Source organism: Numida meleagris, chromosome 5 (assembly GCF_002078875.1).
Source record: "Numida meleagris isolate 19003 breed g44 Domestic line chromosome 5, NumMel1.0, whole genome shotgun sequence".
Classification (NCBI taxonomy): domain Eukaryota; kingdom Metazoa; phylum Chordata; class Aves; order Galliformes; family Numididae; genus Numida; species Numida meleagris.
The window spans coordinates 38,030,072-38,057,291 of NC_034413.1; the positions used below are offsets into that span (position 1 = coordinate 38,030,072).

At 42.3% G+C, this 27,220-nt stretch overlaps 1 protein-coding gene across 7 annotated transcripts in view; it reads left to right on the top strand.

The window, feature by feature from the left end:
- The window catches only part of ERBB4 (erb-b2 receptor tyrosine kinase 4), a 538,439-nt gene that overhangs the window by 350,008 nt on the left and 161,211 nt on the right, over window positions 1-27,220 (top strand). For 5 of the 7 annotated variants that reach the window (XM_021398689.1, XM_021398691.1, XM_021398690.1 and 2 more), the window contains 2 exons: window positions 16,031-16,096; window positions 22,418-22,536. In XM_021398689.1, coding sequence (XP_021254364.1) covers window positions 16,031-16,096; window positions 22,418-22,536 — 185 coding nt within the window. Of the gene's footprint in view, window positions 1-16,030; window positions 16,097-20,155; window positions 20,318-21,199; window positions 21,397-22,417; window positions 22,537-27,220 lie in introns of those variants that run through there. The other 2 variants (XM_021398696.1, XM_021398694.1) reach the window with 2 other exon arrangements.

The following is a 27,220-nucleotide window of genomic DNA, read 5'->3' on the forward strand; positions in this document are numbered from 1 at the left end:
AAGGTCAGTGCTGAGTATTTTTGGAATCACCACTGGAAAATAATGAAGGCAAATGTTAGCTCCCCCAGCAGGATGAAAGAATGTATGTCTCTCTGTCGAGATTACTGGAAAAAAGTAAAAATCATTCATTTCGAGCTGCATTCAAACATTGAGAGCTTTGCTGTTCGTGCTTGATAAAACTGATAAACAGCATAATTTCAGGGATGACCGAGAGCTGCGTAGTGAGGCATCTTCATTAAGACAGACACCCAAATTTTGGTTCTTTTCCCATCATTGAAACGAAGTAGAGCCCAGTTGGATGATATTTAATTTCATAAGCATAAGTCTCCTTCTCCAAGAAACCAGACTATCTCAATGCTGTTCATAAGTCCTGAAATTTGGTTAAATTAGCTAAACTGTTTCTTTCTTCACAATTTATGTGGGTGAAAATCTGAACCCTGTTATACAGAAATCAAATAAATAGCTAAGATGGTTTTAAAATGTTATTAAAGGCTTTGGGAAACAAAGAAGCTACACACAGATCACCATTTAAAAGCTCCTAAAATTAAATAGCTGTCCATGTGTGTGCATGTATTTCTCTCTCTCTCGCACATACACAATGTATATATATATATAATATAAGTCTTCAAACAAAATCACTCAAAGAATGGTGGAACCTTATTACTGCTACCTGTCCAAAGGTACGAGAAAGAGAATGTTACACTGGTAGTTTATGAAAGAATTAAAGCAAAGTTATTTATGCTGGTACAGAAAACAAAATGAACATTGAATTATAACCCTAGAATGGAAATCTCTGTATACAGAGTATCATTATGTAAGGGTACACACTTTCACATTTGGCTCATATGTCACTTTTCAGACTCTGCAAAGCAGTGTGGGTGCTTGCTGGGCTCAGCCTTACTATTTTTCCACTGCTGCAAATGATACTCAGAGCATCACAAAGTCTTTGGTACTTTTCTACATAGACTGTGAGTCATGTGTTTTGGATCCAGAATATATTTTTACTATTTATTTTACATGAATGTATTACATTGCCTGAAGTCTCAGGTGCTTCTATCAAATGCAAATCTCAACTAAGTCCACTGGAACTTAGTGAGTACATGTTGCTCGTCATTACTGAGAATGCACTAAGTGCCAAAGATATCAGGAAGGCCCTCTGGGACTCTCTGTCAGAATATCTTGAAAAAAATGTATTTTTTTCAAATATATTTTTACTGCTTATCTGAAAACTTTCACAGGAGAGGGAAAAGGTCTGTCAGAGCAGCTGTGTCAGTCTGTGAATGTAAATCTGCCAAATCTGCTGTGTCAAGCTCCACAGAGTCAGTACTAGTGGGAATTCAGGGAAGTCTGTGTAAAGATGTTTGTGGAAGGCTGGGTGGATGGATTGAGCTATGTGATATGTGTGGCTCTGACTTGCAGGAGCAGAGGGAGAGAGCTGCCCCAGGAATGGTTAGGACTTTTTCACTGTGACTGCCTCACCATCCTCCCTGGCAGAGAAGAGATTGCTGACTGATGTGAGCTTCAGAACCAGATACTTAATTCTTTGAGCAGGCCCTAAACCCGCAGAGCTGTGTTTCAGCATCATGAGCTTTGCTTCCAACCATCAAATCTCCTCTGAAGCCCTGCAGAACAGGACCTCCCTTCAGAAGTGCCCAGTATGTGGCACTTGCCAGATTTTCGGCTGTGCCAGGCTGAACTGCAGTCCCTCTGGGAGCAGCAGGTACAGTGCACCAGCCCTGGGCTCCTCCATCTTCATCCTTGGTGCGGAGGCCTGTGTTGCAAGCTGCCGGTGCTGCTCTCCTCCCCACCCACACACAGCAGCTGAGAGTGGTCCCATTTCAGGGAGAATGGCACGTGCAGGCCTCCTTGCTGCTCCACAGCAGTAGGCAGATGAAGGAGACAAAGGGGTGCAGTGAAATGAAAATGCTTTGAAATAAAACTAGTGCTTGTTCCATACCTTGGATCTTCCAGCTCTGTGCATCCCTCCTCATTTACATCAGTGCTAGACAGCAGTGGATATGGCCAGTGCACTCCTGGGATGCTGTGCTGCCTGGATGCTGCTCTTCTGATTCCCTTCATCACAGGCTTTCATTGTCATATCAGCATTAAGAAACCAGTTGAAAAGGCCATAGTGTCTTAGCTACTATAATAGAAGTGCTGCAGATGTATGAATCCTAAATGCTGCTTCTCCTTTTTCTTTAGCCTGAAATGTGTTCTACCCATTGCTTCATGTTCTGATCAAATGCATGCAGAAAAGCTCATGTTAGAAGCCTTTGGATTACACGGTTATACTGCTAAGATGAGTACAGCCAGTGGCTGTGGGTGTAGTGCTCTGTGTGTACTGCTGCCATGCAATCAACACATGCACCAGGGGCCACACGAGCTTCAGCTCTGTGAGGTCAGATACCTCTGTGCCTGGCATTCTTGTTCATATGCTGAAATAATACGGTATTTAGTATTTGCACAACATTTTCATACTCATATCTTGTAGATGAAGCTTTTACAATGAATTGTAATTGAAAATTGTCTTCTCTTCCATGTACCTGAAATCAGTGTTTTCAGCCTGATGTTTCTAAGCTGAGCGCACATAGCATTGGGAATCTCAAAAGTGCTTAACAAAGGAACAAATTTGTCAGTTTAGGTGTATGTTACTCAGTTTGTTTCTCCCATGCTGAAAGGTTAGCTGCTTCCATCTGTGCCCTCCTTATCCTCAGCCACCCCTTGATGTGGTGAGAGCCCCCATGTGCCCGCTGCAGGTTGTTACAAGGCGGTATTAAATCAGATTTTTTAGTGGAGCTTTGCTTGGAAGTTCTGTTTGACAGAAAAGCCTTAAGGGTTTGAATGGCTGAGCTGAGGTCACTGTGCATAGCAAATAGCATAGATTCAAATAATCAACAATGCATTTAAAAGTGCTGAAATCTATGGATGCATATTCATGATGGAACTGGTAACTTTGGATAATAAAGATTAAAAGATTACTTGCCATTTTCAAGGGTAAAAAAAAAAAGCTGCTTTTTAACAAATGATTCAGAAGAAATGCAAGGCGGAAGTTAACAAGTGCCCAGCTTCAGCTGAACTCAGAGAATTAAGCGCATTTTAAAGTCTTGTCCTGCCTGAGCTGGAGTTTCCGCTCAGGTCCTGTAGTGCATTGAGATCCACAGAACTTTTTTCAAGCAGAACAACTTTGGTTGCTTATTGTTCTTAACATAGTACTTCTCTATCTAATTACAGCTGATAACATAAAACTGCAGTTTCTGAGCTAGGCAGTAGTTCTACATTCTTGACATGATGCATGGGAAGAAAAGGCTTAGTCTTCATCTGTGTACCTGTGCTTCAATAAATCCCACCATGTATTTCAGAAAAACACTTCTTTAAAGTTTCTTCCCTCTTTTACGTATTGATTCATGGATTTCTTAAAGGCTAAAGAAGCCTTGAAACACTGCTAGCTCTGATTTCCTGCACGGAGATGCCCCGAAGTACTGCCTGCCTGCCTGGCCCTGAGCTCGGTGTCTTTCTGAAGCACAGCGTGCTGCCCAGCCTGGCGCTTTGTGGAGGTGGTCACCATCCCTCAAGAAGCTTGTTACCTCCCTGCTGCTAAAAAGGCTAGGTGCCTTTATTTCTGATTTGAACATGGATGCTGTTGCCTGTTACATATTCTTCAGCTAGCTCCAAGAGCTCTCGAGTACCGTGCATTTTCTCCCCGAAGCAGTGGCATGCACAGTGTAATCAGCTCACCTCTTGATGTGATTTTCATAAGCTAAATAGATAGAGGGTCTCGTGGCTCGCACTGTGAGGCGTTTCTTTGCAGCTCTTGAATAATTTCAATTGCTCTTCAATGTAAAATATTTCTCAATGTTCTTTCAGAATGGGGAAAGCAAAGTGTTTTATCACAGATTTAGCCATAACTCTATAGAAGTGAAAATTGTGTCCTTTGTGTTCAAGCTTCATGTGAAGAACCTGGTAATCAGTCCGTTCTGACACCTGTGTGTTTCAGACAATCCCTGTTTTCCAGAAAATGAAGCCTGCACATCTGAACTGTGCAGGCCTACAGTTGGCTGTCAGAAAGGCATTTGGTGCGAGAGCCCCAGCTCACAGCTAGCCTGGCTGTCCCTATGCTGCTGCTGCCCTGCACTGTCATCTGCTGGGATTTCAGGCTTCCTGTCACCTGCGTATTCCATTGCCTGAGGATTTGAAGCAGTTTCTAAACTTTTGTCTGGAATATTGAAAAGCATCAGTCCTGTGATGTTCCCTGGGGAACCACACCTACACTGTCAGAGTCTTAGCTACTCTGTCATAGGTCTTACTTACAGCTACTTTTGGAGAGACCTCAGTTAGCTGGCTCTTAATGCATTTTTCAGGTGTTTTGTTCATGTTGAAACATACAGACAAATCTAAGTAAATGTTTACCATTCAGACAGTGCTTTGCTTTTTACTTAAAGGAATAGAAGATGAACTAGCCAGTCACACGGGGGCTTACGAAGTCAGATCTCTGCTCTCCAGCAGCAAACAGTTTAGGTTGGGATTGGCTGTACCTGGGTGCACACACTTGGAAGTGGCTGAGCTGTCCGACGTACTCATCTCTGCACAGTATGCATTCAGTTGATTTGAACCAGTGCTGGGTCTATATTTTTTTTTGGCTTCTTTTCTCTTTTACTCTGTTACACTCTTTGGAAACTGCTACCTACCCTATTGCTTCTACTACTTACCTAGTACAATTTCTAAAAGGATACTTTTAAAAAATTTTGCAGAAATTGTAACAATTTGGCAAAAACTTACCTTAGTAAAACTGTTTCTTTGTGTCAGCCTACTTTAAGATCTGTTGGTAGCCAGCCCTGATTTAATGCTTAGTAGTGGCCTTGTATTGTTCTCAGAGCACAGTAACTCACTGGTGGCATTGGTAGGTGCAGTATTATCTTGAAATTTCTACTTGGGTCAAACCATGGGGTATTTAATATTGAAGTGATAGTTATGGCTACCTCAGATCCTTGCAATCTCTCCCAGAAGTCCCACCTTCCACAAGTTCTCAGTGATGCTGTGGCTATGTTGTGTCAAATGTTGTATGTGCACACACCAGCGTTTCCAAGCGAACTGTCCAAAACACTCTTGTGCATGGCCTATTCACTACCATTCACTACCACTGAGAAGTCACCCTGTTGACCTCGAGAGCCAAGTAGCAGTGTGGTAGCAAGGATGGAGTCCTTTAGGGTGAGCAAGTGGCTGATGGGTTGGTCTCAAAGGGTTATAGTGAATGTGGTTATATCAGACTGGCAGCTAGTAACTAGTGGGGTTCCCCAGGGCTTTGTTTTAGGGTCGATTCTCTTTAATGTTTTCATAAATGACTCAGATGCAGAACTAGAAGGTGTTTCGACCAAGTTGACTGAAAATACTAAATTGGAAGGAGCTGTCAACTTCATCAAAGGTGGGGAAGCCTTGCAGAGAGATCTAGACAAATTAGAGAGCTGACCAATCACCAACCACATGAAGTTTAACAAGAGCAAGAGCTGGACTCTGCACCTGGAAAGGAGCAATCGTGGCTATCCATATTCCCCCCAGATTGGAGGATGAGATGCTGGAGAACAGCCCTGCTGAGAGGGATCTAGGGGTCATGGCCCCAAACTGCTAGAGCTCAAGAAGCGTTTGGACAGTACTCTCAGACATACGATCTTATTTTTGGGTGGACCTGTGTGGAGCCAGGGGTTCTACTCAGTGATCCTTATGGGTCCCTTCCACCTTGGGATATTCTCTGATTCTTTCCCTTGAGTGGCACTGAAAAAAATGCCATCAGTTAGCAAAGACTCACAAGAGCTGAATGTGGTGTGGATTTAAGAATATGGAAAGCTTTCCTTTACACCAGAGGGTACCTTCTGTTGCAAGTGAAACAACAAATAGTGAACATGTGTCAGTCAGAACCCATGGTACCCAGACACACATGAGCTAACTGCCTTTTGTCCCATTATCTTGCAAGATATTTTGTTCTTGGAAGCACAATGGTTCTGCCCTGAAGAAGTCCACAATAACAGCAGTGTTTCTGCATTCTGGATGAACAAAAGGAGGAAAGTGACTAGCTCAGTCTTAAAGCCAACTTTCAGAATAGTTGGTGTATAATTTTGGGTGTACATCTAAATTGGGAACTACCTACAGAGAAAATGGTGTTCCAGAAGGTATGTGCTGAAGACATTTGTTATTGCAGAGCTGGTTAAATTATAACCTTTCATTGAGGTGATTACTTGAAGTTCAATTAACATTTTAAATGCATGTTTGGAGAGCAGTGAGCTGGGCCTCCATGTGGAGGTGGTCTCAGCCCAGAACATGTTCCCTGCATAGGTATCACTGGGCCAAAGCTAGGAACAGAAGCTGTTCTTTCAGGTAAGGAGCCACAAATAACTAACGCATTCTCTGAAAGCTTCTTCCGTGTGGAACACATCAAGTGTTCTGCAATGTGACATTTCAGCAGCAGTTGCAGTTTCATGGATATCTCAGTTGGAAAGGAAATTTAAATCGGAGACATCCAGCAAGTCCTGCCGCTTCTTGTTCAGTTTGTGTGGAAGCTGCTTGTCCTACCATTAAGGTATCTCTCATCGGGACAGAATTTTTTTCCTTACCTGGAAATGAAAGACAGATACAGTAACAGAAGGAATTTATTTTAAAGAATAGTTTTTGCTGGGTTATATAACTGCAGATGGAGGAGTACATGAAATGCAGGGCTTGTTCTGTGTTGGTGTAGCAAGCTTCACTGCTTGAAGGTGATGGTAATGCTTTTCCTCGACTCCGAGCAGTGTTTTGAATAAAGGGAATCGGTTTAGTTTCCTAATAAATAACCTCAGCCAGTGTTTTCAGAAGGGATTTGTCAATTGGTAAATGTCCTTGAGGCAGATTTGAAAGGCATGCAGACCTGGCTTTTAATGGAAATATGCTGCCTCTAACAGCTGAGTTCACGGAGTAAAAAGTAAGAAGCGCAGGTATACCTGGCTAAGGCCCATAGATAATGCTGGGAGGACACAAGTCCTTAAGCTGCCAGAGACTAATCCAGGGATCTAGCATAGGAACTGCTGCAAAGATGGGGACCTTAGGGAGTAGTGGGCACAGAGAGGACAGACAGGACGGGGAAAGCCAGCACTGACAGTTCCTAAAGAAGCTCTGACACAGGCATCTCTCTGCATTGAAAAGTACTCCAAAAAAAAAAAAAAAAAAAAAAAAGTAGCTCCCCAACCAACCCCATCTCTGATACAGTTCTGTCCTGTTTTAATGTCTTCCTTTCTTCTGACAGCAGCTGTGGGGAGAAAGTCATCCCTCAGGTGGGCCAGCATGCCACGCTCTTGTATAAACATACTACAATGTGGTACTTGCTCTGTAGCTGCAGAATTTAAGCAGCACACTGTATTGTAGTTTGTGGCAATGCTTATCTTTTAAAGGCAACCTGTGTGTGTATAATGTATTACTGTGTACCACCTGTTTATAAGCAGATTGGTGTTTAAGCAGTATATTACACAAGGGGGAGACTTTCAGCATAAGTGAAAGCATCCTTTTCCATAATAAGCAGCTTGCTTCATCACAAACACCGGTGTTTCTTGAAAGCAGGAAATAAAGCCCAAATACTCCAAATATTTAAAACAATCTAATTGAACGGTAATTGGCGGATTTGTAGTGGGTGGGTGGAATGGCTCTTTCACTGCAAGCCGCAGCTGCTCTAGCTAACTGCCTTTGAAGAGCTGCTTAGGGAAGCAGAAAGAAAAGAAAGTCTGAAAAATCAGCTGCTTAATTGCATCTACTAGTTCTTGAAGCTGCTGCATGCCTCCACCCTTTGGAAGCTGGCTGCTGCTTGGTCTGCAGGATGCACATCCCACGCGTGGTGCAGTCAGTGCGCTTTGTGCCGCTGTGAGGGATGCGGTGTGCTGAGGGGCATCTCCGGGCAGGCTGCTGCTTGCTCCAAACAAGCAGACACAGGGTTTACAAGTTGCTTAGTAGAAATGGGTGCATACAGTGTTGGACTTCATACCTAATTCACTGCATTACATCTGTGTGACAGAATGCCCACAGGGTCACCTCTGCGCTGATCTCTGATAGCTGGAGATTATCCTGGAAATCTCAGTCTGAAATCTGTTTGCATGATTATTTTCACTGAATATTTGTGGACTTCAAACACTGAGCGTAAATAGAGTATATACCCAAGCATTGTTTTCCAGCAGAGAAAGGGCTTCTGATATCCTGTCGTTGTTTTGAAATAATCACTTTTGTTTGGGCAGCCAGAGATATATTTTGAATAAGCAATTATATCTGAATAAGCATATTATGACACTTATCCAGAGTTTGTTCAAAACTGGACTCTAAATTTCATGGGAATGAGGAAATTCTTTCTGGGATTTCCACTTAGTTGACTCAGAATTGGTTAAAATGTCAGCATACCTAGCTGCACCCAGACAGACTCTAGAAGTATTGCATGGCATCAAGAAAAAGTAAAATGAATTTTAAAAGCTACTTCAATTCCAACTTCTCATTTCCTTGCTCTGTGGTTATTACTTTGTTTAAAAAATGAAAATTGTATGCCCCTCTGTTCAAACTTTATTACTGTTTTGGCAGCATTACTAGGACATTATTAGAGGACATTATTTTGATTTATGTGGTATTGACTTAGTTGATCTGTTTGAGGAGTGGAGGAGATGGTATTAAACAAGCACTTGAACACGTCCACATTTGGCATTTACTTTTCAACGTGCCTTTGAGTTGGCTGAGCACCTCCTTTGAAAATTTCCTCTAACAGCACGGAGATTTCCCTCCTGGGCTTACACTTAGTGCCCAGAAAAGATACCTGATGGACCATGCCCTTTCCTCTGGCACAGAGGAAAGGCCCAGTAAGTGATAGCCCTGTGTTTGAAGGGAGCTGGAGCTGTTGGTCTGTGTGCTTTGAGGCTGGCCCAGATGAGGCAGGGAGTTCCATTTCCATCCCATATAGCCCTGTTTAGCAGCACAGGTCCTGTTGCATGCGTGCAAGGCTGTGCAGTTATCTGCGGCTCGTAGAGGGCAATGCATTTCGTTAGTAGTAATGATTACAAGGGAAGATTCCTGGGGGCTTGTTGCTCCGGATGAGCCTGCCAAGCAGCAGGTATAACTTGACCTATCCTTTTTGCTTTCTGGCTGTGTCTCCCAATTTGCTTGGGATCCCTGTGCGTATGTTCAGAAATGCATTTGATGCTGATTGGAACTAATTCACCACCACAGGGGGGGGAATTGGCCTGCATTGCTCAGTGCTAACAGCTATAAGCAGTGATAATTAATAGCTCCTAATTGCTTAATCAGTGTAAAATTTTACAGTATATCATATGCAAAGGTTTTTATGTTATGTGGGTGAGCAAACCCCCAATTAATGCATCAAGTCGTACAGCCTTACCAGTGCTGTCAGTTCCAGGCAAAGAAAAACAGCTAGTGTCTTCATTACCCCCCTCAGGTCCCTTTCTACAGTTGTTCCTGTGGCCTGAAGACATTTTTCTGTAGCAGCTGAAGTAACATTACAGAGCGCTTGCTATCAGCTTGCAGCTGTCAGTGATAAATACGAATTCACTGGCCTGAGCCCGTTCAGTGCTGCTGACATGCTCTTCTTGGCTTTCCATTTATTCCTTTACCTCTGGTGGCCAATCTCTCTTAAAATCAAAAGTGTCTGCCACCAGCGTGTCTGGTGATACTCTGTAATTTCAGAACACTCAACAGATTCCCAGTCCCCTACATGAGCGAGCCCTGTCTCCATCACACATTACTCATAGAAATGAATCCCCCTTGGCTATTTGTTTTTGCTTGCCCTGGTGCGGGTTGGCATTTATCTCTGCTCCCTCTGCCCTGCCTCTCCCTCATGCTGTCCCCAGATCTCTCCCTATGCTTTCAGTGCCTATCTCTTCATTTTGTAGACCTATCTCCTGCGCCAGGTTCTTGTCAGCTGCCTGTGCCCCAGTTTCTCTCCATTTGTGTCTCTCTTCCTATCTGCTGAGGAAGGTCGGGGGGAATGGGGGCACTGAATGAGGCTGGATGGCAGACTTGGAAGTCCTTGCTGGAAACAACGGTTGGCGGAAGTTTGCTTTCAACTCAGGGATTCATCAGATGGATGCTACATAAGTTCTTGCTGAAAACAAATGCCTTCAGCATTTGTGGGGGGTACCTGTACTGTGCATGATGACATTGGTACAGTTATGAAGTGGAAACGTTGGTTGAAATGCTGCCATTTTCCACAGCAGCAGTAATAATTTCAGTGCCACGTACAGCTTATTAGAGAAGAGCTTGGATTTGACTGGATTTTATTATCCCATGTTGGAATACTATTTGGTGGTAACATCCTGAGGTCAGCTGACCTGAAATCAGCTAATGTAATGCAGTTTGATGGTGGTAGAGGATTGGACCCTTAGATTTCTACATCCTATAAGACTTATATGGAGAGGAGGAGAAAATGAACACTAGGTGGTCCTGTCAATGCTTTCTTCTTTTATGGGAAGTTATACTTAACTTGCAAGGCAAATCTCTTGACATCTCTACAGTAGTGAGAAGGGAAGCCATCCAGAGGGACCTGGACAGGCTGGACAAGTGGGCCACGAGAAACTAATGAGGTTCAACAAGGACAAATGCAGGGTGCTGCACTTGGGCCAGGGCAATCCCAGGTATTTATACAACCTGGGGGAAGAACTCCTCGAGAACAGCCCTGCGGAGAGGGACTTGGGGGTCCTGGTAGACGAGAAGCTGGACATGAGCCAGCAGTGTGCGCTGGCAGCCCGGAGGGCCAACTATGTTCTGGGCTGCATTAAAAGAGGAGTGGCCAGCAGGGAGAGGGAGGTGGTGGTCCCCCTCTACTCGGCTCTTGTGAGGCCCTATCTGGAGTACTGCATCCAGGCCTGGGGGCCCCAGCACAAGAAAGATGTGGAGCTCTTGGAATGAGTTCAGAGGAGGGCGACTAAGATGATTAGAGGGCTGGAGCACCTCGCCTATGAAGAAAGGTTGAGGGAACTGGGCTTGTTTAGCTTGGAGAAGAGAAGGATCTAGGGAGACCTCATTGTGGTCTTCCAATACTTGAAGGGAGCGTATAAACAGGAGGGGGATCGATTGTTTGTGAGGGTGGATAGTGATAGGACAAGGGGGAATGGTTTTAAGCTGAGGCAGGGGAGATTTAGGTTAGATATTAGGAGGAAGTTTTTCACACAGAGGGTGGTGACACACTGGAACAGGTTGCCCAAGGAGGCTGTGGATGCCCTGACCCTGGAGGTATTCCAGGTCAGGCTGGACGTGGCTCTGGGCAGCCTGTTCTAGTGGTTGGCGACCCTGCACTCAGCACGGGGGTTTAAACTAGATGATCTTTGAGGTCCTTTTCAACCCTGGCCATTTTATGACTCTATGATTCTTCTGCTATAAAGGAAGGAAATTCTGAAAAGTGTGAGGGTCTGTTAGGTTATTAACTTTCAAGTCAGTAGAAGAGATCTGATGGCTAGCACAAGGCTGGTAGAAAATACAAAATTATTTTAACTTAACAAAGAAGTGTGAATGAATGAGTGTGTGACGATAGGATTTGCCAGGCAAGGACACAGAAAGCATTACAGCCTGATAAAGGCAGAACAATCTATCACAACAATGGTAGCTTTAATTCTTGTTAATGCTGTGCTGCAGTGTTTGAATTATATTTTGATTGTGTTTTATTTTCCTGGACCTTAAAGTTAAGTTTGAGCATCCTTTTGGCGTCACTAACACTCTTGCAGGAGAGAAGTTTTTTAGGTTGAGGATGAGTTTATACAAAGAACCTAATAAATGATTTATAGATGTGTTGATAGTTAATCAATTATTTTAGACTGTTAGACAAGTAAAGAGCTTCCTTATAACCATGCCTTGTAACCATCAAAGCCACTGGTTTTGGCTGTGTTTATTTGCACTTCAGTATCGGTATGCTACAGATATGCTAGCATTTATCAATGATTTATTAACCTGGTAGAAGCCATCCATAAATGCAAGCTTTGTACAAAGGGAGACCATTTCTTCTCCTATTTCTGCTTTCCTTCCCCTACTGATAGGGGTCTGCTTAAGGAAGCTGGGATAGCTGGTGGGGAAGAAGCAACATTCTCCGTACTACAGTGAGCTTAGAGCTAAGAGGAGGACTTGATTTTTCTTGTCTTGTCAGTAACTTAATCCTCTGCGGTTTTACCGTTCCTGAAATAATAAAGTCAGTCTGGAGACAAAGGAAAGCCCTTCTCAATTCTCAGGAAAGCACAAGGATAAAGTAACCTTGGTTTGTCCCAGCCTAGTGAGTAAGCTCTGCCATTCAGCAGAGCAGAGGCATCTTCCACAAAGAAAAACCTACCCTGGAAGTTATGACAGTAGTACTCTGTGCTGGGCTCCATAGCGAAGATAAGTGGCATTAGTATTGGCCAAGGGAGATGAGCCCAGGAGACAAGCCGCTGGTTTTCCACATGGAATTTGGCAAAGCGAAACTAATTCTCATCCTCCAGTGGAAATCTGCCCTAAGTTTAGATTTCATAACAAACTCTGTAAAAATTATGTAAGCCTCCTTTTAACTCCTTCCCTCCTCCTCTGCATTCTAACGAATAAAATGTCATCATCTATTCAAAACAGTGCTACTATTCCAGAGCAGAAATGTACTGTAGCATCACTTCTGTAGAGGGGGCAGGAGACTGTTCCAGGTTCTTCCTTTCCAAATGTCACTTATAAAGAAAATAAACCCTTTTGCTGATGTGTCTTCAATAATGTGCAAGAATTCAGCAAATAGACAAGGTTGCATTTATAGAGCCCGCTGGAAATCTTTCTTTGGGCAAATTCCAACTAATTCTTAAATTACAGTTTGATTATAATAAGAATATGCATGCATAGTTACAGGTGGACTTTTGCTCCTTTGGGGAAATTTGGGCTGCTCTACTAGTGCTGGGTGTTCCTAGGTTCCTCTGGTTATGATTAGGACTTCAGTTTGCTCATGGCATCTTGATGCCAAAGACCAGTGCTGCTAATCACAAGAAGGAATAATCTCTTTTTATTTGCTGTTGCCTCTGCAGTGTCATGGTTTGCCATTTCTTTATCACGTATTTCTTTTAGACCTTGCTGCTATATGTTGGTAGGTTTTGGTTTATTTTAGAGACACAAAGAATAAAAAAAATCTATCTTATGCCAAAATCATTTGATAATTTTTTTTTCTCAAATCTGTGTTGGCTCACTACAATCTTAAAGAAATATGTATGGGAAGAACTGTGAGAAGTAGTACAACAGTAGGACTTCATCAATCTCGTGGCCAATTGATTTATTATTGTTTAAGCCTGACATACAGGCAACCTGTTCCTCACATAAATGTTCCTTACACTTCAGGCTGCTTGTATTGACTTCCATGGGACTTTTTTGTGTTAAGATTTACAGAGCTAATCTTTAATGCGTAGCAGTCTGCCCTTATTACAGTGGGAAAACCAGGCGAAATACTGAGTTATGGGAGGGCAGAATCTTGACCAGTTCATATTGAGAGCAAACAAACTTATTTTTCTTTTTAAACAAAGAAACCAAGATAGACACACTGTTTGGAGGAAGTTTGGTTCTTGTTTTTAATTCTCAGTATATCTGACCTTCAAAGGACATGTAATAATGTAATTCAGAAGTGTGCTGCCTACCAGCTTGGCTGCTAGTTTTGTCTGTGCAGTTGAGAAAGGTGAAAACAATGAAGCAGAGACTTTGAGTTTCCAATGAAAAAACAGAAAACTGGCAGCCTTTTCTTGCTATTTTGTTAAATATCTCTATTTAAATGCAAATGATCATCTGACACTGTCAAACAAAGTCATACACCAGGAAGCAGGCATGCAAGTTAAAAAAAAAAATTAAATGATTTTTGAAGATGCTGGATCACTTTTATTTCCAGGAGTAGCAGTATTAGCTGAGCATGTTTTTAGTTGTGTACCAAGGGTCAGCTCAGCACCAAGGAATTTCAAATCTCAAGGTTTTTATTTTAAGTGTAGCTTGTGCAGAAGTGCAGGAGGACTCTCTACCTAGAGGGCACTTGGAGGGATGATTGAAGTATCATCTGTGCTATCTCCCTGCCTATATTGCAGAGGAAAGCCCAGTGCATGCAATACAGTTCAGAAGGGGGCTAAGTCAGGATTAGAAAGGGGCAGAAATGGCCAAACTGGTTCCTTCTTTTGCCTCAGATATGTAGCTATGAGCAGGCTGTGCCATGCTTTGCACTGTGTCCAGCTGCAAGACCTGTAGTTTTCCCCGAACTCCAGACCCTTTGAACTAGACTGATGTGAGCTTTGACCAGAGGTAAGGATCAGGCATAAAATGGAGCTGACTCTGCTGTCCTTGAGTTTCAGTTCCTCCTTTTCTTCCTCCATCAGTGACGCTCTGGCAAGGACTGAGCTAAGGCAGTTGCAGAAAGGTTATCTGAATGTGCATCCATCCTGACTGCTTGTCCTATAGGTCAGTGTTTATAAAACCTGTTGTTTTTTTTCAGCAAGATGAGTGCCAAAACCAGGAAACAAACTGTATCTTATCAATTGTCTGTTGAAAGTTCTTCTTTGGATTAGCTGTTTACCTCACCTATTTTTAAAATTTCTATTCTTATAAATCAATTTGGATGTGTTAGCTTTCTGCATAGGGCTCCAGTAGCCTCTTAATAATCATAATAATCGTTATTACTTATTAAAGTTGCATTATTCATGCCAGATGGAGTCCCCTTCCTGTCAGCCAGAACGAGTTTGCATTATGTAATTATAGTATATTTGTGATCTAAATAAACAGATGGCAGAATGTGACAGCAAATTATGTGCTGGTGATGTCAGCAACAACGCTCCCCTGGTATAATTGCTTTAAATGAACATGAGTGCAGAAAGGAGCTGGTAGCTTTAACAAGGTAGTTGGCATACAGTGTGTAATTACTGCACAGCATAATCAATAGATCATCAGTGATATGCAAGAACACTGGTGTTAGAAAAGCAGCAACATGAAGTCCAACTTGACACAACTCTAACAGTGGTTTTGCTCAACTATGGAACATCTTGTGTGTATGCTGCCAGCAAAGGAATTTTCTTTTGGGTTGACCCAATCTTAGGTGAGAGACACTGCATTTTCTGTAATGTTGCCTCCCAAGTCAGAGCATGTGGAAAGTACTTGATTTAGTGCAGGGTATAGTGGAGTGGCATTAACAGCAACTACCATTAGTACAGCAGCAAAAGGTTCCTGAAAGCATTGGTAAGCTTCTGGATCAAGTTCAAAGTGGGAATTCACTTCACAGATTTTCAGCAGTATTCAGTGATGAATACAAGTTAGCCAAGTTACTGCAGTCAAAAGAGCAGCGGGAAGGCTCCTGCCCTTCAGGAGGGAGAGGGAGTTGTCCATGCTCTGGCCATGTCCAGGTGGGTGCTGCAGGATGAGGTGTCCCTTCACTTGCCACCAGAACTGGCATGGAACTGTCCAAGTACTGACTCAGGTAACAAAACCTGCAGCTAGAGAATGTGCCAGTCCTTCTGCCTGCTTTCTGTTTCTTTGCACAGTGGGTAGTAGTTAGCCATTAAATGGAAGGCATGAATTCAACACCCTCCTCAGTGCAAGATTTCAGTCACTGATTACTGCATAGTTTGTGAAGACTGTGTAAGCTTTCAGGAGGGAGGTTTGGCTTTTAATCGCTTATCTTCAGAGTTTACTGCCTCATTGTTCAAGTGAAATTGAACACAAGATGAGATGGGTATTTGGCCAGCCATCCCTTGTACCATGGAGGAATGAGCAGGTCTTATGTAGAGTGTACAGAGAACAGCTCTGGGTAATGAAATTGTTCCTCATCTTATGCGTCTTTTTTGGCTTTAAAATGTCTCAGTCATATTTTGCAGACAGGGATTTATGATTTATGAGTATGAAGTACCCATAAATGTCTGACACCAGTTCTGGCTATTTGTCTGGACTTTTTACAGGATCTGTTTCAACCTTTATAAAGCAGAAAAACCCTCCAAAGGGAAGGTGGACCCTTCTTTAGAAGTGTTGCTGAAGCCACATCTCTAATCTCTCTCCGTTTCTTTCTTTCCCCAAGGTGGTCGATGCCACAAGTCCTGCACGGGCCGATGCTGGGGACCCACGGAGAATCACTGCCAGACCTGTAAGTAAGCATGACCCTGAGGACTGAAAAATGAAAGGGATCCAACTTTTTTTTTCAGTTGTGAAGAGATACTATATATTCTTCTTAGCGTAAAATATTAGTGAAAAAATCTCTAAAATAGTTCAAGGTTTTTTCTGTAGGTTTTTACCAACTGATGATATTGTTTTCCCTCCCATGTGTATTTGTATTTTTCTTTCCTCCCTTGTGCTTTCTAAAAATGCTTAAGCTAATGTGAATTCTCTTTTCACTTCCTGGCGGCAACATGGAGCATGGCTCTTGAGAATATTGATGGGTATTTTTGAATACACTGAAATGAATTGGAACAGAAGAATCTACTAGGTGGATTTGGAGATCTTTAATGATGGCCTGACTCTGGAAAGTTCCTAATACTGTTAATTTCACTGGGAGCCTGGGAGCATGAGTTATCTCGTTGAATTGTTCTCTTTATAATAGCTCAAAATGTAGTTGAGTTATACTGAAAGAGAATAATGATTTTTTTGTGTGAGGGAAGTAGTAAGTGAAGGGCTGTTCACAATGTCTGTTCTCTTGAATTTAGAGAGCATTAAAATGATTAAAAAAGAAGAACATTTTGAGGGAGTTTCTTCCTAGTATGCTTTCAGTTCCTCTAGAAAGGCGCTAAGGAGCTAGAAGTGCAGTCAAAATATTAGCAAATATAAAAGAGGAGAAAATTGAGAGCTTTTCCTACAAGTTTTTCCTTTTTTTTCTCTTGTGGGAATATTACTGTTCTTTACATTTTCTTTCTTTCAGATTTAGGATGATGGAAATTGGTTGGGTTTACTGGAGTTGCTCTTCCCAGAAAATGAAGTGGTTGCCAATACCTCCCCAAGTGAGCGCAGCTCTGGCTCATGCTTGTTTCCTTGGCTGTGTTGTAGGATTAACCGCAAATGCACCGGCTAACTCTCTGAACTTAGAATAGTCCAATGTTGTCTGTCCTTTTTTGTTGGAACTATTAGAAACAGTGCAACCATTTTTTCCTTTTTTTTTTTTTTCCTCCAGTAGTTGGAGCGAGCAATTGTAGGAAATAAGAAATGGCAAATAGTTTGACATGAATGTTTTAGGGGTGAGCACAATCAGGAAATCCAATCCAACCTTTCCGTAGTTGTGCAAGGGGTGCAGACAACAGAGCTGCATGCACACAGAGGTTCTTCCACCCTGGAGAGTGCTTCTTCAGCTACATCAGTTGATGTTGCTGGCAAAGTTAATGGCAGTTATAGTTCTGCTAAAGCTTACAAGTTCATCTGTTACTATTTCATACTGAACTTCATTTGTGGGTGTGAATAAATTTATTTTGGGACAGGTTGCAGGAATGACTGTATAACGAAGCATATTCTTGTTTGTCTGAATTGAGCTAGCACATGTTTCTTTGCTGGCAGCCTTTCTGACTGCAAAGAAGTCACTGCAGTGAAAACCTCTTTATGTCAGGGTTATGTACTCAAGTACATAAAGCAAAGGGACAGAACCTAGCTGACCTAGGATTTTATATCACAGCCAGATAGAATTAATTGATGATGTTTCTTTAGGCCTGTTTATCTATCTGTTATTCTTCCAAATGGAGGTAGACTTATTTGGGCCTTACGTGGTTATCTCATCAGAGGATACTGCAAAACCTTGGCACTTATATTGTACAAGGACAACCTGCTTTGCTCAGTCCTTGGTTCCAGCCAGCGGAGGCTTCAGCATCCTTAGCATTGGACAGGCCAGCTGGACTCTGTGGCTGTTCAAGTCCACGTGGCAGTATTGGATCCCATGATCTCAACCTCCACAAAGTGCTGCTCTCAGATAACTGAGCTGATTTGGTGGATGAATGTAGTAATACCAGGGAGAGCAAAACTTATCTGCAGTGTTGTGAAGTCTGGAGCTTAGCAGAGCTGCACGATAGGTTTGCTCCTGGAGTGACAGCTCTCTCTTCCTTCACAGTGGCTGCTCTCTCAAATCTAAACAGTGGGGATAGGCTAAGGCAGGACCATGGATTCAAAATAATTAACTGTGAAAAGACGCATGTTTTCTAAGTTCCAGGCAGATGCACAGATCACACATTTCTAATTTGAAAGAGCTATTTTACATTCTTTTACCTAGAAGCATACTGTCAGTATAGTTCCCTGTGTTCTCCTGTTGTCAGAGATAGGAGTTAATTTTTGGTTGTATGTGTTCTCTTTGCCTCCCTGACCTCATGCTACCTTAAGTGAAAAGGTTTAACAAAAAGGCTGACTGTTGGGCTGGCAGTGAGCAGTTCTTCTTTTCAGTTTTGCGAAACTTGTTCTTCTAAACATCCATGTGAAACAAAGAATATGAATAGGCACTCAAAGCATAAAAACCCAAGTGGTGTTAAGCTTTTGCTGCCTGCATTTCTGACTTTAAAAGACATGCCTGGCTTTCAGTCTCATTAATGATATTCTTAGATACAAGCTGGAGATGGGATGCATGGTATCACAAACATCGCATGTACCTTCACTTGGTCACCTTGGGGATGGGCATCTTTCAAATGCATGCAGGAGAGCACTTCAGCAGTACTACTTCCCAGTGTCAGACTCTTTTGTTTGTTTGCAGTAGCTTGTCTGCATTTAATAATTTCATTTTTTTATGCACTCACTGAAGCAAACAATTCTAATGAACCCCCTTCCCAAGATAAGATTTAAATTATTCTCCTGGGAAAAGGATAAAAAATAATGGAAGATCTTAATCCCTGTCTTTCATTTCAAATTACATATGGGAAAAAAAAACCCAAAGATCCTTTTGTTTTTGTGTGAATATCATCTACCTGTCTTCTTCTTATGTTGCCTTCCGGCTATGTCTCTCTATACGTATGTCTCTCTATCTGAAACACCACCTGCATCTAACTCTGTCCTAATGCCTCTCTAAATGTGACATGAAAATTTATGTATTTAAGAAGGCTATTGATGGGAAATTTTAAATGAGCTGTTCCATGAGGAGTTAGAACAGAGATATCTTCAGGGTTCTGTTTTATGCAGTTAATAATCCATTTTTCTTTTATAATTAAAAATTAGTAAATATTAATCTGAAACAAAAACTAGAGAGTATTCTTTCTCTCCATGTCATAAGAGGGTAATGTGAAGTAGCTCTAAAAAAGCATCTGTTTTTCACAGTGTTGTGCATTCGCTGTACAGAATGTAAACCATTTTTTAAATAAACATAAGAACAAAAGCATTTGGAAGTTACTAATCAGTTTTTTAAATCTATTCTTGGACTATTACTGTTTTTGCTGTTGATTTCTGTTTGGAGGTTTTGTTTCGTTTCCATATGAAATGAAATTGAAACTTTTGTAAATTGAATATATTATTTTATTAAAACAATAGATTATGCATTTTGTCCTGGAGGAATGTATTTGAAGAAGAACAATCTAAATTGAAATACAAGTCCACTAAGGGAATGCAAAGAAGGGGGAAAGCCTTTAAATCAAACTCGGAACATAAACATTCAGCAAATGTACAATTCTGTGTGACTGTGTGTGTGTACAGGAGTTTGGCCTGAGCATAATTGTATTTATACAGTCTTTGTGCATCTGATGTTACTGAGAAAAAAGAAGGTGCAGATGCAGTAAGTACCCAATTAGAGCAGCAAAAGGCAGGCGGGAGCCTGGTGGGGGAGAAGGAAAGAGCTGAATCGGCAGCTGAGATCAATCAGGGTAACCTAGCATTTTTGCTTGGAGACAGCATCTTTAATTAAAATCCTTGTATTTCACTAATAACTTTGCATGTTCATAAGACTTTTTCATTGATTTCACTTTCTTCCCCTTTTTCCCTTCATAGATTTATAGTGCCCTGACATAATTAAAGATGAAGGGACGCAATAAAGGAGACCGATTAATTGCACACACACGTGAAGTGCCCGTTCCGCCCCATGCCTAACACAGTGTTTTACTATTAGAGTGAAATACTAGCGAAGATTGACAGTCAGCATTCTTCCCACCCCTCAGAAACCAGCTCCAGTGCATGGCATATTTTGTCAAGACCTTGATGTTTGCCCCTCTCCTTCACTGTCCCAGCCTCAACTGTGTCAGTTCTGTGTGGCCAAAACCCAGGTCTCCTGAGATCCCACAAAGCAGGCATCAAGGCAGGTAGCTGTGCTGCCCCTCAAAAGTCTGCTGTGAAACTCAGCTGTTGTTAGTAAAGGCTTTCCAAGGGCAGCCACAGCTACGTGTCACATACTGGAGCGCCTCTCAGCAGAGAGGAGAAATCCTTGGTGAGTGATCTGTAGCTGGGGGCCCTGGGAAATAGTTTTGCATTTTGCTCTTCTAAATAGGTCTTGAGTCACTATACAATACAGCTATACAATAAACTGATTGCATTTAGGGGGGAAAGCTCACCATCATTTTAAACCTGTGCAGCTATGTTAATTTTCTACAGCATTATACCGTTAAAACAACTACAGGAAGTTGAACTGTTGAGCTGTTTATGGGAATCTGAACAGTCAGATTGTTTCTGGACTTCTAACAATACACTGTATTGCCATTTATTTGTTTTGTCTTGGGGAAGCACCTTTGTTGTGAGCTGCCTTGAGTGAGTCCTTTGGAAGATTCAGACTTTTTTGCCAAGACATTTTCTGTCTGCCCGCATGGTGCCACTGAAGTTCTCTGACAGCTCCTCCTCAGAGCTGGGCCCTCAGCAGCAGCTGTAATACAAATACAGCATGCAGGAGATAAATAAGGTATGCTTTGGCCTTTTCCTAGAATGGAGTGTTGGCATTTCTGTTGGCACTGTTTGCCTTCCCAGTAAAAGAAACGTAACAGAAACAATTAGGGAAGAACAGCAACAAGCCTTGGCTGCAACTGTAGATTTTGCAAACCGTTTTATAGCTTTCTAGTCCTCAGGAGAGCTCAAACTGTGCCCTAACCTGAGCAGCTCCATAGGGGCTGCATTCACCTGGTGCCATATCAGAAGTGTGGGAGCACTTTCTGAAGACACTGTGCTGAAAGGGGTCTGTGCTCCTCCACATCGGTCCTGGTGCTCCTACATGGCATTGCTTTTTGGGAGGAGACATACTCTGGAATAGCTTGCAGCTGGGCCTCTTTTTTTTGGCTGTTTTAACACCCTGCCAGGAGCCTTCTCCATGGGGAGGCATGGCTGCACATCCTGGTGGGCATTGTGGTTCCCAGCAGCAGCTGGTACTCAGGGGATGAAATTATAACTGAGCTCATTAGGCAGCTCAGACTCATTTTCTGCACAGAGGTGCTGTATACCAAGGCTTCCCAGATTTAAGCAAAGCATTAAATTGCAATGGAGCGATGGCAGTGTGGAATGCTTTTTATCAGCGTCCTGCTGGTAAGCAGCCGAGCTGAGCCACGATGTCCCCTCCTTTTCAGTTGAAACTGTTAATTATATCTGCCTGAAATTTGCCTCCTAAGCTCTGGGCCTCTAGTGCAATTAAAGAAAAAGCAAAAAAAAACTGTAAGCCTTTAAGGTGTGATAGGCGGGTGCTGCTGAGGGAAGCAGATTTTTTGTTCTTTGGCTTCTTGAAAAGTGTTTTCAGTAGAGAAGTAATTAAATTTTTTTAACAAAATAATTAGTAAAGGTTAATTACAGAAGTGCAACAATCTCTGCTCCTTCTCAAGACAGCTGACAGCACATCTTCCTGACATTCTGTAGGTGGTGGTTGGTATGATCCTGCAGAAAACTTTAGTTTCTTTTCCTGTAAAATAAAGTCTGAAGGTATAGCTGAGGAGTGGCAGATATTCCACTTGTTGACCATTCTTTGTCCAAGACTAAGCCCTGGGGTGCAGTGGTATGGTTCCACTTAAATTGCTATGCTTGCCAGTTGGTGTAGTTGTTTACCTGTGAATGAAGGTGAATGTTACTAGGAAAAAGGTGAGTGGTATTTCCAAATGTGATCCAGCCTGAAAGTTGTATTCTGTTCTGTTGATTGCCAGCAACAACAGCTTGTGGCTCTCAATTTCTGCTTACTTAGTGTTGTGGTTCTTCACTGGGGAAAGCTGATACAGAGCAGGTGGGCTCTTCTGTTATTTTGTCATTTGTTGTTGTTGCTCCATATCCATGAAACAGCAATAATTTGAAATTAGCTTTTCACCTGATTTTTCCAAGGGTACGTGTTGCTAGAAGATGGCAAAGGAAGAATTTCAAACAGTGTTGTGTTCTTGAAGGTATCATAAAGATATTCTGGTGGAAAACAGTTACTAGTGGCATTGAAAAAATTACCTTAAACCTTAGTTTTGTGGATTTTTTTTTTCAATATGATGTTGTTCAACTTGTTTTCCTCAGTGTGCAGCTGAAGAGCTGTCTCCTCAGTTCTGATTCTGACACGATCGTTTTTCCTCCCTTCTCCTAGTAACAAAGACAGTGTGCGCAGAGCAGTGTGATGGACGGTGCTACGGGCCCTACGTCAGTGACTGCTGCCACCGGGAGTGTGCTGGAGGCTGTTCCGGACCCAAAGACACTGATTGCTTTGTATGTGTGAGGCTTCTCATTTTTCTTCTTCCTGGCAGTCACACTACAAATTTTAAGTGCTTTAATCCATTAAACTTACAGTTTTGCCCCTTTTAATATATTGCATGCACACTCCCAGATTTTGACTGTGAACTCTAACATTTAATATTTTCCATTTTATATTGGCATCGCTTACCTGCTTAATATTACCTGTTAACAGATTTGAGATTTGTAAGTGCACATTGAGAAACATGAATATGCTAATCTCTGTGATTTTTATCTTTTGTTTTTCTAAAATTATCTTTTAGAGGTGATAGGGAATTTTCAGATGTATTTATCATCACATTTGAGTATGGCTTTTATTACTGCACAACGCGCTTTTTATTTGGAAGGCAGGATTACAATTTAGCTTCTTCATGAAAGATGTTCCTTATTACTGTCAGGCTTGATTTAAATGCAGCTTTTTATACTAGCCATACTGGGAAGGAAGGGGGTTCCCAAAATATTCTGCCTCAAATGTATTCTACTACATATTAAGGTGAAAGGACAAAAGAAGAAAAGACAATTTTTTTCCTTAAAGAAGTAGGCAGTCTGTACATACAGGCCTTTAGACAAATTTGTCTAGTTTGTACTTCGTGCTTGTAATAGTGTGAACAACTTCAGCCACCAACACTGATCTCAAAAAATGTGTAGCTCATTGCTCTGTGTTGCAGAGGCAAGTTTTGATGATGTTTTCACGGGCAGCAAACCTAGGCCCAAGGAAGCTTAACATTAGAATTAGAATGCGCTCTGAGAAGTGGATCTTCAGAAGTACCCAAGTGACTAAGGAGACAAACGCCAGCCAACTTGGGTGAGCTCCTCTTAATATCTGCCAGACAGTGTTGGAAGGAGAGATCTGTGCTATATTAAGGCACATGCAAGATCAGGAGGTGATCCGGGACAGCCAGCACAGCTTCACCAAGGGCAGATCATGCCTGACCAATCTGGTGGCCTTCTGTGATAGAATGATGGCACTGATGGACAAAGGAAGGGCAAGTGATGTCATCTACCTGGACTTGCGCAGGGCATTTGACATGGCCCCTCACCATATCCTTATCTCTAAATTGAGGTGATATGGATTTGAAGCCTGGACTATTCGGTGGATAAAAAATTGATTGGATGGTCATAGCCAGAGGGCTGTTGTCAGTGGCCCTGTGTCCAGGTGGAGACCTTTAATGAGTGTTGTACCCTAGAGGTCTGTCTTGGGACTGGTGCTCTTCAACATTTTTATCAATGACCTAGACAGTGGGATCAAGTGCACCCTCAGGAAATTTGTAGAAAACACCAAGCTGAGTGGTGCAGTTGATACAAAGAAGGAAGGGACACCATCCAGAGGGAGCTGGACAGGCTTGAGGAGGGGGCCAATGTGAACCAAATGAGATCCAACAAGGCCAAGTGCAAGGTGTTGCACTTGGGTCAGGGCAATCCCAGATATGTGTACAGATAGGGAGAAGAACTCATTGAGAGCAGCTCTGTGGTGAAGAACATGGGGTCCTAAATGGATGAGAAGCTTGATGCGAGCCAGCAGTGTTCACTTACAGCTTGGAAGTCCAGCTGTATCCTGGTCTGTTTCAAAAGAGAGGTGGCCAGCAGGACGAGGGAGGTGATTGTTCCTCTCTACTCTGCTTTCATGAGACCCCAGGCCTTGGAGTCACCGGCACAGGAAAGATGTGGAGCTCTTGGAGCAGGTCCAGAGGAAGGCTGTAAAGATGATCAGAGGGCTGGAGCACCTCCCCTGTGAAGACAGGCGTAGGCAGCTTGGCTTGTCCAGTGTGGAGAAGAGAAGGCTCTGGGGAGACCTCATTGCAGCCTTCCAGTACTTGAGGGGAGCTTATAAACAGGAGGGAGACTGACTTTTTACACATTCTGACAGTGATAGAACAAGGAGAAATGGCTTTAAACTAAAAGAGGGGCAATTTAGGTTAGATATTAGGAGCAAGTTCTTTACTCAGAGAGTGGTGAGGCAGTGGCAGAGGCTGCCCAAAGAAGTTGTGGATGTCCCGTCTCTGGAAGCTTTCAAGGCAAGGTTGGATGGGGCCCTGGGTATCCTGACCTGGTGAGTGGCAGCCCTGCCCACAGCAGGGGTTTGGAACTGGATGATCTTTAAGACCCCTCCCAACCTAAGCCATTCGATGATTCCGTGATCTTTTGGTGTGGACAATTGTGAATGTGTTGGTACTCCAGGCAAGAGGCTCATGGTGATCCTAGTCTTATTCAACATCTTCCATCAGTGACCTGGATGAAGGGATAGAGTGCACCTTCAGCAAATCTGTTGATGGTACGAAGCTGGGAGGAGTGGCTGACGTGACAGCAAGACCTGGAGAGGCTGGAGACTTGGGCAGAGAGGAACCATATGGAGTTCAACAAGAGCAGGTGTAGAGTCCTACACCTGGGGAGGAATAACCACATGCATCAGTACAATTTAGGGGATGACCTGCTGGAAAAGAGCTCTGCGGAGAAAGGCCTGTATGTCCTGGTGCACAACAGGTTGACCATGATCCAGCATCTCTTATGAGGAAAGACTGAGGGCCCTGGGGCTGTTCAGCCTGGAGAACAGAAGACTGAGAAGTGATCTTATCAATGCTTATAAATATCTAAATGGCAGATGCGGAGTGGATGGGCCTGGGCTCTTTCAAGCCCAGCAGCAAGACAAAGGGCAATGAGCACAAACTAGAACACAGGATATTCCATATGAACATGAGGAGAAACTTACTTACTATGAGGGTTACAGAGCCCTCAAACAAGCTCCCAGAGAAGTTGTAGAGTATCCTCTGGAGATACTCAAAATCCAGCTGGACACTTTCCTGTGTAAGCTGCTGTGGGGAACCTGCTTTAGCAGGTGGGTTGGAGTTGGTGATCTCCAGAGGTCCCTTCCAACTCCTATGATTCAGATTCTGTGATTCAAAGCTTGCTGGAACTTCTTTGTTGGTTTGGACTAGAGTTGTGGAAACAGCATTCCTTTCTGTAATGTCATGCAATCTAAATGTGTAAAGAAAAGAGTTATTGGTCCCATACAATACTTGAGGAACATCCTCAGTTCTGAAGTGCTGAACCCACATCTTGTTTGTCCATGTACTATAGTAGCAGCTTAAAAGAAAAACAGATTTTCTGAATAATGGCAGTTATAGGAATATGTATGTTAAAAGTCATGCTAGTATATTTCTTCTGATCCAGCAGAGAAGTACCCAGGGCATTGCTTGCATTCACTTTTGGCCCCAGAGCGATGTAACTGAAATTCAGCAGGGGTCAGACAATTTTAGAGGCTAGTCATTACTTGCTTGTGACACGCCATGTAAAAAGTGTAACCTTTTAGGCAATGACCAACTGTGCTTAGTTCTCAACTGAGAGATACAACTCAGTTTTTCTTGGTGTACATTCTTGTGCTTTCATTCCCATATTAGCAATGTTTAGCACCAAATCCTAAAGTTTGCTTACATTAACAAAGCAATTACAACTGTATACAAAGTATTACAGTCATGAAGTAAAAGTTACTAAGTCGTCTTTTCCTGAGAAGTTCCATCTTTGAAGAGTATTTTATTTTATACATTTGCGAAGCCATTATCAGAGGATTGTTGTGTACATAATAGAGTACTTCCTAAGTTGACAGTGGATAAAGAGGAGAAAATGAAGTAAATTAGTATTTATTAATAAGTAAAGCAAAGCTTATGAAACCTTAAAAACTCTTCAGCATGTTATGGCAGCTTGTAACAGCATCCTGTTTTAAATATGGTGTTACTTCTAGATAAAATTATCTATCCTCCTCCTCCATGTGTTGCCATACAATCAGTTTGATATTCAGTTACAAAAACAAGACAGTAATCATCATCTAAGATAACTGCAAGCAAACATGCTAAAATAAAGTTTTAGAAATTTAGTTTTCAAAATCAAACTGGATCTAAAACTTGAAATGCATAACAGGGCTGGGCTGAATACTCTGAAATCAGAAAAATGACATAACCCTATTCACAGAGTGGACTTTTATCTGGTTCTCGGTAAGGAAGAAATTGACTGCTTTTGTCATAATTCTGGCTCTATGAGAAACTGCATGGTTTTTTTTTATTACAAATTCTAAAGGACCAGCAAAAGCAGGCTCAGTTCAGCTTGCCTGCAAGCTCCTGAGGTTCATATTTGGTATAAGGTTGTGTTTTCATCATGAAACGCCATTTGTTCCTTTCAGGAGCAGATTTTGTCCCTTCTCCTTGGTTACTTTATTAGCTTTTCCTTCCTGAGATGATCTGACATAACAGGTGATCTCCCTCATGATCTGAATGGAGATAAGAACGGCTAGTAGAATAACAGGGGTATTTCTCATGTTTCATGAAGTCCCAGCCTGGTGTGTGGAAAGAGGGATTCTGTGTGCTTGCTGACTTTTTGAAGATTCAGAATCACCAGGGTATTTTTGACAGCTTGTAAAATTCCTGAAGGATTCATCCCTAGACTGAAATTTCTAAGTCAGTGTGGCTTCCAGAGAGTAGGTAGGTGGGCAAAATCCAGTAGCAGTGGTTGCTTAAGATGCTAGGAGGATTCAAGCCAGGCTACAGCTTTCATATTCATGTGAGATTTGACACTAGGCATTTGTGATGTGCTTTGTGATTGTTACTCCAACAGTTTTCTGTAAGCTGTGATTAAAACCATAGACAAGAGGTAACGTGATAAAGAATGTCTT